This window comes from Syngnathus scovelli, chromosome 3 (genome assembly GCF_024217435.2).
Source record: "Syngnathus scovelli strain Florida chromosome 3, RoL_Ssco_1.2, whole genome shotgun sequence".
Lineage (NCBI taxonomy): Eukaryota > Metazoa > Chordata > Actinopteri > Syngnathiformes > Syngnathidae > Syngnathus > Syngnathus scovelli.
In genome coordinates, this window is record NC_090849.1 from 9,530,261 (window position 1) to 9,541,784 (window position 11,524).

The following is an 11,524-nucleotide window of genomic DNA, read 5'->3' on the forward strand; positions in this document are numbered from 1 at the left end:
TGGTAAACCAATCATTCTTTTTACTTTTGCTGTTCACGTACTTGTTCTGATTTCTTAATTGGCCTGCTCAGTGTTACTTGAAATGTATGTCTGTGATAAGTGCTGTAATACCTTGAATTGTTTACCAGCCTATATTTTTTTGAGTTGCAGATAACGGTGCAGTTTTACCTCGAACTGTTTATCAGCCTTTGTTTTTTTTTTTTTTTTTTGTGTTGCAGGCATCAAAATACAATCCGTATCCAATTCCAAGCCTGATATGTTTGTGTCTTTTTAGTGGGTTACTTAAGTTACTTAAGTGTTGGTGTTCTTTGTATTCAGATGTGAATTGTTTTAAGGGTTGAGATATTGCGTTTCCCTGTTTAGGGAACATACTTATTCAGTTTCTTGTATTGTCGTCCTTTGGCAGGATAAAAATAAATTCAACTTGGTGCAGACAGGTATTAGTTTTATTTTTGCGTGACAAATCTAACATCAAATTTGCAAAACAACAAATATAGAAAACAATATGTGCCATTTTGATATTGTCGGCTATAGAACATTTTGAGGTTCAGACGTTTGCCCTGAGAAATCACTTTCAACCGTGTTTTAAGTGAGGATCCCCGCCGTAGAACATGTTGATTGTGAGACAGACACATTAACCATTAGTCTACTGTGAAACTCACAAAAAAACCCGAATGAACTATATTATTTTCAGAATTAATATATCTCCGTGCTTCAAGTAATGCATGCAAAAACCTTTCATAGATGAGTGAGCCTTCAAATGAATATAAAAATGTTGATTTATTTACGTATGACTATAAGGTTGATGGTGTTTGAGTTCATGAGGACTATTTGAGTGTACAGTAGAGCAGTGCGGAAATAAAATGTACAATATGTGGCTGTTGCAAGCCCACATATAACGGTGTTTAGTTTGTTTTTTTACCGATTGTATGGTTGTGTGAAGTTTGTTTTCTACACATGTATTTGACCAGATGACCGGTAAATCACCACTTAAAAAGGTTCAAAGCAGAGCCAAAAGTGCAGCAAGGCAAGGAGGCGATAAGAAGGCGCAAAGCAGTGCATGCTACCTCTTTGATGGCCTGCCACTTGAAGGCATTGTCCTGGCTGATGATGCTGTCGGCGACACTGATGAAGTGCTGGCTTAGTTCCTGAACGCTCTCCTTGGTGTGGTTGGTGGAATCGGAAAGCTGTGGGGGGACATCAGCAACCAGAGACAGCAACTGGATGAGGGAAACCATGTCTGTTGGCTGAAGTCCCTCCTGCCTTGTGTTCTGCAGAGCCTGGACCGACACATCCAGGAGGGCGGAAGCTTCGGCCAAGCTGTTCAGCCCTGATGACTGTTGTCCCAGTACTGCCTGAGAGACGAAACAGCCCGGTTGTTTTTTTTCAGATCACTTTCAATAACAACACTTCAAAGTAAAGTCTGGGAAATCTCATACTACATAATACATAATAACATACTGTACTTGCATTATACACTGCTAACAAGCCGAAACGAACAGGGAATGGCAGAGCAAAGGAGACAAGCCGGTTGGTGTGACTGTGGCGTCGGTTCAGAAGTATATAATTGGTTTGTATGTAGAAGCAAAAGAATCGCGAGACTCCGGTTCATATCTCGAAAGGTTTGTAAGTATCAGTGTTTGTAAGTAGAGGTACCACTGTATTAGATTATATAAAATGTCCCAAACAAATTATTTTAGGTGCATTACCTGACATGTTTCGGCGGGTTCTTCCGCTGTCTCTGATGAAGGCGGAAGAACCCGCCGAAACATGTCAGGTAATGCACCTAAAATAATTAGTTTGATATAAAAGAACCAGTGAAGTGATTAAAAAGGAAAAACAAGATAAACTTAGTACAAGTAATAGTATAGTACAGTACAGTACAGTACAGTACAGTACAGTACAGTACAGTACAGTACAGTACAGTACAGTACAGTACAGTATATTATAGTATAGTATAGTGTAGTATAGTATAGGCTATTACTGCACATATAACAAGAACGAGAATAAATAAAATATTGCTACTCGCAAGAAACTATAGAAATGTACATTAATCTGTCAAAATAAAAGTTGTTTGTCCTCAGTGTTTATTCAGCCCAGGCACAACAAGCCATCCATGTTTCACACTACTTTAAATCTTGATAGGCTTTCAACTCAGCGCAATGACTGACATTATAAGCCCATTTCCAATGTCCAACTATTGGACATTGAAAATGTAGCTGTTCCCAAAATGGAGAACCTCACCCCACACTTACTAGTGAACAACTAAGCATTTCAGGACTGCACTCTTTATACCAAATCATGATCATCGTGGAATGATCTAAACATTTTTTTTTTTTTAGCTTTCCTTCACTTTCCTTTTCGTTTGTTGCTTCTGTCCTACCTTTCTTTGAATGTATTGCAGGCATCAAATTCAAAATAAGAGAATGCTTGATACAAGGGTTTTTTATCTCTTTAAACATTAAATATCATGTCTTTGATTTACAAATCATTGCAATATCTTTTATGTTTAGTGAACACAATGTCCCAACTTCATTGGAATTGGGGTTTGTAATTGAGTGTGGAACTCTGAGGAACAGTAAATTCATATAAAGTCATGGAAGGAAAATGAGAAGGATAAAAATGTCTGGGTTTTCCACCTGGCTGTTGTTGGAAAGCTTCATCAGATGATTCATAAAGGTAGTGGGTTGAGAGATTTGGGCCTCACTCATTTGTTTCATCTTCAGGTAGCGTTCTGGGTCAAAACAACAATAACATAAACAACAAAATGGTGTTGATGCATTGATATGATGTGTAAAAGATGCATTTCTGGCTACATCAAGTGGAAGTGTAGGGGACAGGTAAACATGACAAGATGCTTGACGAGATGTTTAAACTTATCAAAATCATTTACCATGCCAATCATGGTGCAGATGAGAAACCTGTCAAACCTGTGTTGTATAATTGGGGTGTAACAGAACTTAGAGGCGGTTTGAAGAGGGACGGGAGGCAGTTTTGTACCCTGGCATCTCACACATGCCGCCTACTATTATAAAGCTAAACCATGTAACAATTTTACATTTTATGCCCTTTATTGTATACCTGTTTGGTTACAATGCATTATTATGTTGGATGGATGCACATGAACGAGAGACATGGCACTCACAGTTCAATGTGTTTGTGAATAACATGCTCTTTTTTTGTGCATGTCTTGTTACAAGATCTGAATTGGTGAATTAGTTGTCCCATATACGTATGTATCATTATTTCTTTGGACGTATAGATACCTGAACTGGACCTGTGTAATACTTACATCTTAATTCCAGTCCCTTCAACTGTAAAACTGTTATGTCACAATTTTAAAAATCCACACAAGCACTTGCAAACTTCACACACGAAGGCCAGAGCCAGAATTGAACCCGGCATCTCTGCATTGTGAGACAGAAGTGTTATTATTATACATAGTGGCAGCACTGCGCCACTTTGGATAATAATTTATGAATTTACATTAAAGTTTAGATGTGACTTATTTAGAAGTGAAAGGAACCGTTCAATATTAAAATATCTCAAGCGTCACTGGACTTGGCTGGTAGACAAAGGTTCAATTGCATACCAAATCAAGGAATATTTCGACCTGGATGTTGATAAATTGGTAGTTTACAGTCTACTATCTGCATTTACCTCAGAAATTGCAAAATTATACATACCTCTGCTACTCACGCAGATAAATGGCAGCGGGTCAGAGCAGTCCGACAGCCTCATTAGTGGGTGTTGATCTGGCTGGATCTGCAGCGTTCTGCAGCCTTGCAGTGACATCTGCTGGTGTTTTGCTGTTCACACATCACACAAGCGCCAATTAGCCCAATCAGACAGAAAAGACCAACTAAATGCGTTAATAATTGAGAGGAAAATAAACATTGTCACTGTTCAATAGAAACAAGTTAATCTCAATGCAGAAGAATAAAACACAAAACAAAAACATGCTATTCATATTGCAATTATGCAGCATCTTGTGTGTGCATTTCTACTTGTGCAGGATCAATAGTATATCAGAAATGATGAAGTTGTGATGCTTGTGTATGTTGTCTGTTTATTACTGATGTGTTTCCAGTCTGAGGTGCACATATATACCCATTGACTCATTGACACCTTTTCAATCTTGCGTTCGCACTCTCAGAATATGACAAGAAAATAGTGAAAAGCTATTTTATTGAACGGGTGTTACCAATAAAATTGGATCCTACGTTTTACACATAGCTTACTTTATCGCATAATTTAATAATATCCATCCATCCATCCATTTTCTGAACCGCTTAGTCCCCACGGGGGTCGCGGGCGTGCTGGAGCCTATCCCAGCTGTCATCGGGCAGTAGGCGGGGGACACCCTGAACCGGTTGCCAGCCAATCGCAGGGCACACAGAGACAAACAACCATTCGCACTCGCACTCACACCTAGGGACAATTTGGAGTGATCAATCGGCCTACCAAGCATGTTTTTGGGATGTGGGAGGAAACCGGAGTGCCCGGAGAAAACCCACGCGGGCTCGGGGAGAACATGCAAACTCCGCACAGGGAGGGCCGGAGGTGGAATCGAACCCGCACCCTCCTAACTGTGAGGCGGACGTGCTACCCAGTGCGCCACCGAGCCGCCCTAATTTAATAATAATAATAATAATAATAATAATAATAATAATAATAATAATAATAATAATAAAAGAGAGCTAAAAAAAGAATTTACATCGTATTTTGCATGGATTTTCTGGTTCAATTTACTAAAGTTAATCCGGTGGAACTACACACAATTGTAATTCATGGGAGCTAGTGTATGGACACAGAAGGTAACAGACCTATACAGTAATCCCTCTTTTATCGCGGATAATTGGTTAATAAAACAAAAAACCAAAAAAAAACAAAAAAAACACGATAAGTGAAATCTGCGAAGTACGGTCACCAACAAGAAGTACTGGGCAGGCTAACGGAGTTAGCGGAAAGATGATAATTCGCGATCGTGCTAACACGTGAAAACGGACTTCTAAAGGAATGTAAACGAACATTTGTAGCAATACTACATTGTCCTAAAGGTTAGACACGTTTTCTCAATTTAGAAGTTTTATTTTGACTTTTAAATGTTTTTTTTAATTAAAAAAAAAAAGGCTGCGATGTAGTGAAGCCGCGATAAACGAAACGCGAAGTAGCAAGGAATCACTGTGTACCCAAAAGTACCTTTTTTCATATTATATAGCACACTACTCGGTTAAACGGTATTGTGCTGCATTGGCATTCTCCCAGTTTATTGGTATCTCTTAATTTCATTGGCGCGTTGGCATGTCACAAAAAGGAAGTGAGATTTGCTACTACGATGTGCAGTGTTTATCATCACAAGTCAGCACACACTAAAGCAGTAGCTCACACATGCACACTAACACACTAACAATCAAACATACCGTATACAATTAGAATGAATGATTTCACATACATGCTTCACAAAGATCATGTGCCTTATAACCTAGTGTGGTGGAAATCTATTAAATTAGACCCATTCGTTATTAGTCATTTCAATTAATTTCCACACACTTCATTTGTCCTTGAGAGGCAATTTAAAAGGCATGAGGAGCAGCATTTAAAAAACATGCATAATGCCAACAAACATAAGAACATGTATAAAGTGCAGCAGTTAAAATATACCAGCTACTGCGCAATAAAGTGCTATGTGCATTCAGTTAGTTAGTTGCAGTTAGCACGGGGAGGGGTCAAAGTGGCCCTCCTCTGCTGTGCTTTACAATATGGACGTTGCAGTCTACGCTCTGATGTAGTGTGTGTGTGTGTGTGTGTTTGTGTGTGTGTGTGCGTGTGCGTGTGTGTGTGTGTGTGTGTGTGTGTGTGTGTGTCAGGGGGTCATACTGGATTCTGTGAGCAGAGCACAAGGTTTGTTGCAAAAGCAGACAGTGCTCTAACAGGGTGTCCAATTACTTTTGAGCAGATTTTGGTGACACGAAGTAGCTGAATTATATTGCCTAATGCCTGTAAAATACAGTATACTGTGACAGACATTAGGACCAGGCCTCTCACCCAGCAGGAATGCAGTTGGGGGCGTGTTTATACGTGTATGTTCTTTGTTACGCAATAATGTCTTTTTTTTCTTTGTTCACTGGTGTCTTGACTCACTCATTGGCAGTTAGTCAGGCCTTAAAAATTTGCCTTTTACTTATGCCACAATACATGACTTCTTTGTGTTTTCCTCCTTTCTTTGGGGAAGTAGAATAGTCGTGAGTGTGGTATTTTAAATTACATCCACATAATTTAAGAGTGACAAAATGAATCGGCTCGGTATTGCAATGGCCGATCCTCGAGGCTGCATCATTGGTATCGGTATCGGATATAAAAAAGTGGTATCGACCCATCGCTAATATTTACCACGCTTTACATAATAAAACCTGAGGCAGAACTTTAAGTTTGATCAACATTATGTCTTGCTTTTAGAGCTGAACAATTAATCACATTTACCGTAATTTTCGGACTATAAATCGCAGTTTTTTTCATAGTTTGGGTGGGGGGGCGACTTATACTCTGGAGCGACTTATATGTGAATTTTTTCGCAAATTTTCAAAATTCAAAAATCCGTGATGTAGTGAAAGCGCGATAAACGAACCGCGATGTAGCAAGGGATTACTGTCATTTGACCTGCAAGTGACGTTAGCAGCGCGGCGGTTGTTTACATAAGGACAAAGGATTCGATCACGGGATGACAAAGATGACGAAGGGCCCCACGTTTGAAGGATTTAATGATTTGGAGTGACACAAGGTTTGAAAAACGTATTTATGTTATATATCCGTTTCATATATTTTATTTCGTGTAGCAACTTGTATATGCTTTTATCGTTACAGTTCAGTAGTTATTGGCTCGTTGAACTCTTGTTTTGTTAAATAAAGAGCCGTTTACCAAACCCACGTGTTTCCTGGTACTTTGTTAACGCTACAATATAATTGTATACTAGAGCTGTGCGGCGCACGCAGCATTGTTGACATAAAGGACGAGGAATTTGATCGATGGATTTAATGATTAGGAGTGACACAGATGGTTTGATAATATTGTTGTTATATGATAGTTATTTGAAATATACTTTATATATCGTTATATGAGTCTGTGGAATAATTAGAAATGCAACTTACGAGTCCGACGTCAGCGACGCATACGTGGCGCATACGCGGCATTGTTTACATAAAGGACGATCGATTTAATTAATTGGAGTGACACAGATGGTTTGATAAACGTGTTATTTATGTAATACTTATTTGAATAACTCTGAATGTTACTCAGGCCCGTTCTCAGCTCTTCGTTTGTGTATATGTCACGTTAGCATACCGTATCGTTTAGCCTGTTGTTGCTGGTTCATGTCTGTTCTTGGTGTTGGATTTTGACAAATAAATTTGCCCCAAAAATGCGACTTATACTCCGGTGCGACTCATATATGTTTTTTTTTCACTGTATTGTGCATTTTATGGCTGGTGCGACTTATACTCCGGTGCGACTTATAGTCCGAAAATTACGGTAAATTGATTTTGCAATTTAGTAAAAAAACAAAAAATTTAAATCAGAAAGGCTGCAATTAAAAAAGAAGAAAACAACTGATTAATTTTGGTCGGTCAAGAGGGTTCCACTTTTTTAATGTATATTTTATTCATTAATGTAGTGTCTTGATTACAGTAAATTTCGGACTAAATTTCGGTGCGGCTTATATAGGATTTTTTCCGTGATTTTTGTGATGACTTGATCACTTTTAGACTCTCGTAAAAAGACTGTGGACTGCTGTTGTGCGGCACCGCTTTGCTGGGCGGAAGGATATGTGACATGGTCACTGGGGAGAAAAGTGGTGGGTTGATCGCATGTCCATCCGCCAGGAAAATAGTGCCATATAATTCACACAAAGAAGAGACAGAACGAAACCAAGATGGACATTACTGAAAGGAAGCTTTTATACACAAACCGTCATTATGGGGACAAAAAAAAAATGCAAATTATACTGCTTTTAAGTTAAAGGCAGTCTATTTGGCCCATTGTTGATGACATCGTGTTACGTCACCCTTTTCTTTATTTCCCAGTCACGTCTACTCTGGAGTTATACCTGTAGCTCGCTAGTTTAATGTAACTTAGCACTTCGTGCATGAATGAAATTAGCATGAACAGACCCTCATCATGGAAAGTGCTAGAAGAAATGCATAAAAGCGACAACGAAAGAGAGACTTTGAAAGTGTGTGGCGAAGGATATCTAACGCTATTCCAATCGGACACTGAGGAGGAAGACTTCAATGGTTTCAGTGCACAGGAGGAAGATGAAGACGGAAAGAAATGTTAAGGTATGTTATTAAAACTTTGAAAAAGTTTTCTGTGTACCGTCTTTCTTTGTAAATAACTCGCATGCACACTTCCGTGTTGCTGCGGGACTACTGCTGCGTCACAGGCAGCGTTTAGAAAGCCATGTTAAAGTATGTTATTAAAACTTTAAAAAGGCTTTCTGTGGACTGTCTTTCTTTGTAAATAACTCGTGCGCACGTGCGGCTTTTAGTCCGGTGCGGCTTTTATAAGAAAAAAACTAAAATATCCCCGAATTTTAGATAGTGCGGTTTATAGTCCGGCACAATTTATAGTCCGAAAATGATGGTAGTTAAGTGCTTATGCTTAAGAAGCGCAGTCTGTATTTGTATATCATTGCCCAATAACTGCTGGGATAGGCTCCAGCATGCCCGCGACCCCCGTGGGGACAAGTGGTACAGATGGATGGATGGATGGATGGATGGATGGATGGATGGATGGATGGATGGATGGATGGATGGATGGATGGATGGATGGATGGATGTTTCATAAAACATGAAACAAAGTGAGAAGAAAACAGATTTCACAGATTATGGTTTACTGACATTTTTAAGATAAACTTTTTTGGTAGAATTCTGTGAGGTTGTATTGAATGCTTTAGATTGCACATCAGTGTTTAGCAGGTTAACTAACAACTGAACTAGATAAACTATCTTTCACATTAGTTTGTGCAGTTTTCTTTATTTTAGCATAAATTTGACCTGTGAAAGCAAAACATTTATCCATCTATCCATTTTCTGTACCGCTTTGTCCCCACGAGGGCCACTGGTCATCCATTATTGTTTTAGTTGTAATGCACTAATGCATGCATAGACTGAATGTAAACATGTGTACGTGTTCAAGTGTCAACAATTTTCACAGTCTATGTGGAAACACTAACAAACGCGTTGACTTTTGTTCAGATAGTCGTGCTTTCAGCTACTAAAATTACATTTCTTTTATGTTGAAATAAGTTGCTGTGATCCATTCATACAACCATGAAGACATTTGACCAACTGCAGTAAAAGTGTTGATCGGTCCAATCGGACACCAATTAACTCTGGTCAAGGTGACTGCCACCTTACAATCTCAATGCAGACAAAGAAAGAGACAACAATTTACTTTTGCATTCATAACTCTGGGAAAGGTAGCAGCACTGAGCCCACATAGATGTGAACACTCTGAATATCCAGAACAACACGACACTATGAAAAAACAGGTCAGTTCATGAAAAGACATGAAAATCCAAACTGTACTAAACGTGGTCATACCTGGACAAAAGAAAAGCACTTGGATCTCCTTGACAGCTGAATGATTGATCAGATGGTCAAGGTTCCAGCTGAAAAGCATGTCTTGATTCATGGCCGAACATCCATTCAAAGCACGGACGTGGCGGCTTTCCAGAGAAATATTCCAAACATTTAGGTCAGTGATATTTCCAAAAAAGGGCTCAGTGAAATTTCCTCCAAATGAGTCCTGGTCCTGACCCAGAATTAGTATCCCATCAGCATAGATATCTCTAGATGTGTCTGAACCTGCTCCCATGTCCTTCCTTTCACCATCCACATAGATAGCCCAGAGACTGCTGCTCCAAGTGACACAGATGTGATGCCATCCACCATCATTTGAGAAATATGCTTTATATGGAAGGTGTTTCCCATGGACAATGAGTGCCAAGAGGACCCGTCCCTGCATGTCACTCTGACCTCTTAGTAGGAATTCATTGGTGAAGACACGAGCAGCATAGGAGAAGATGGTGGACACTTCATTCCACTCTGGGTCCCACTGAATACGAACACACACACTGACTGATGACAGAGCAGGAAAGGGCCTATTGATGCGAGCAAAGCCTTCTCTGGATGTTTTTGGGAAGTTTAAAGCTGAGAACTGCAAATCTAAACAGAAAGTACAGGAATTCAATTTTACAAGGTTTTTCAATTTGTTGCAGGTATACTTATTGTACGGTGCCACAGCGTTTACTCACACTGCTTGGAGAGGGGCAAGGGCTTGGATGGCAATTTAGAGGGATTGTTGATCCAGACATGTGACTGGTACCTGGCCTGTCGCAGTAATTCCAACACCCTTTCCCGGACCTCCAGATGGTCCAAGGTGGCAAGAGAGCTGAACTGACTTCTGCAGGAGCTCTCAGCCCTGGAAAAGTCTAGTGAGTCATTGACCAGCACTAACGCCCAGTGTGAGGATAAGTGAACCAATCTGGACTGTCCTGGGGAGTCAAATTTGTGTCTTATACATACACACTTATCAAGTTGATTACATGAGGTTGGATTGAAGGACTAATAAACAGTGACTTACCATGTGAATCGCCCACTCTGTCAGTCCCAACATGTGTTGGCTCACTCTCACACAAAACCTACAGGAAAAAGTCAAATTGGTGTTAACACTTGTAATTTATAGTTTGCGATCATGTATCACTGTCAAAATTCTGAAGTTTTTCACAAGTTCAAAATATTTATTTATGATTACATTGACATGCAAAGCTATATGAGAAGCACGAGAAGCTTATTACCGCAAAAGAAAACAGTATTAGTCCAGCATGCAAGGCTCCAGTCATCTCTATATCAGTCTAATGTCCAGTTAAAACAAAATCCTTGTCCAACTTGGTCTTGGTTCCCAAATCTTGATGAAAAAAAACACTGGATTAATGCACTGTTTAAAAAACTGGACTGGAACAGCTATTCAAAATGCTTTGTCTCATAACAGGACCGAGGCAAACCAAACACCAGGTTGTTCAAAAATCTGGTCTTTGGAAAGATAAGACTCAAACCCGTGTTTTTTAGCAAATACAGTTGAAAGTCATTCCCTATGTAATCTGGAAACAAAATCCACACGTGTAGGACAGTTGAAGGTAAATCCATCCAGACTCATCATCAAGAACCTCTGCCTCTACGTCCAACATATCCAGCAGAGGTCTCAAGACTGGCAGACAGTTAGCTATCCCACCGTCTCCCTCTCTTCTCTCTTTCCTCCTCCCTCTCTCCAGACACCATACCCCTCCTTCTCTAGCACCCTGAAGCCATCTCGCTTTGTCATGCAAATGCAGTCATTTTCTTCCCCTTTTTTTCAAAGAACCCTACTTACGCAAGCAGTGTCAAGCATTTGGCAAAGAGAGTTCATCAAGAGCAGCAGGGGAGCGGACATTTTTACCACATAGCTCTTATTTATTACTTCTATAAG

At 39.7% G+C, this 11,524-nt stretch overlaps 1 protein-coding gene across 2 annotated transcripts in view; it reads right to left on the reverse strand.

Annotated features, from left to right (window-relative positions):
• Positions 1-11,296, reverse strand: part of adgrd2 (adhesion G protein-coupled receptor D2) — a 53,143-nt gene extending 41,847 nt beyond the window's left edge. For both annotated transcript variants that reach the window (XM_049764193.2, XM_049764192.2), the window contains exons 1-7: positions 10,857-11,296; positions 10,643-10,700; positions 10,314-10,553; positions 9,601-10,224; positions 3,687-3,809; positions 2,640-2,734; positions 1,068-1,355 (exon numbers count right to left, since the gene is read on the reverse strand). In XM_049764193.2, coding sequence (XP_049620150.1) covers positions 1,068-1,355; positions 2,640-2,734; positions 3,687-3,809; positions 9,601-10,224; positions 10,314-10,553; positions 10,643-10,700; positions 10,857-10,901 — 1,473 coding nt within the window. In that variant the 5' untranslated portion in view covers positions 10,902-11,296. The remainder of the gene's footprint in view (positions 1-1,067; positions 1,356-2,639; positions 2,735-3,686; positions 3,810-9,600; positions 10,225-10,313; positions 10,554-10,642; positions 10,701-10,856) is intronic.
• Positions 11,297-11,524: the final 228 nt, after the last annotated feature.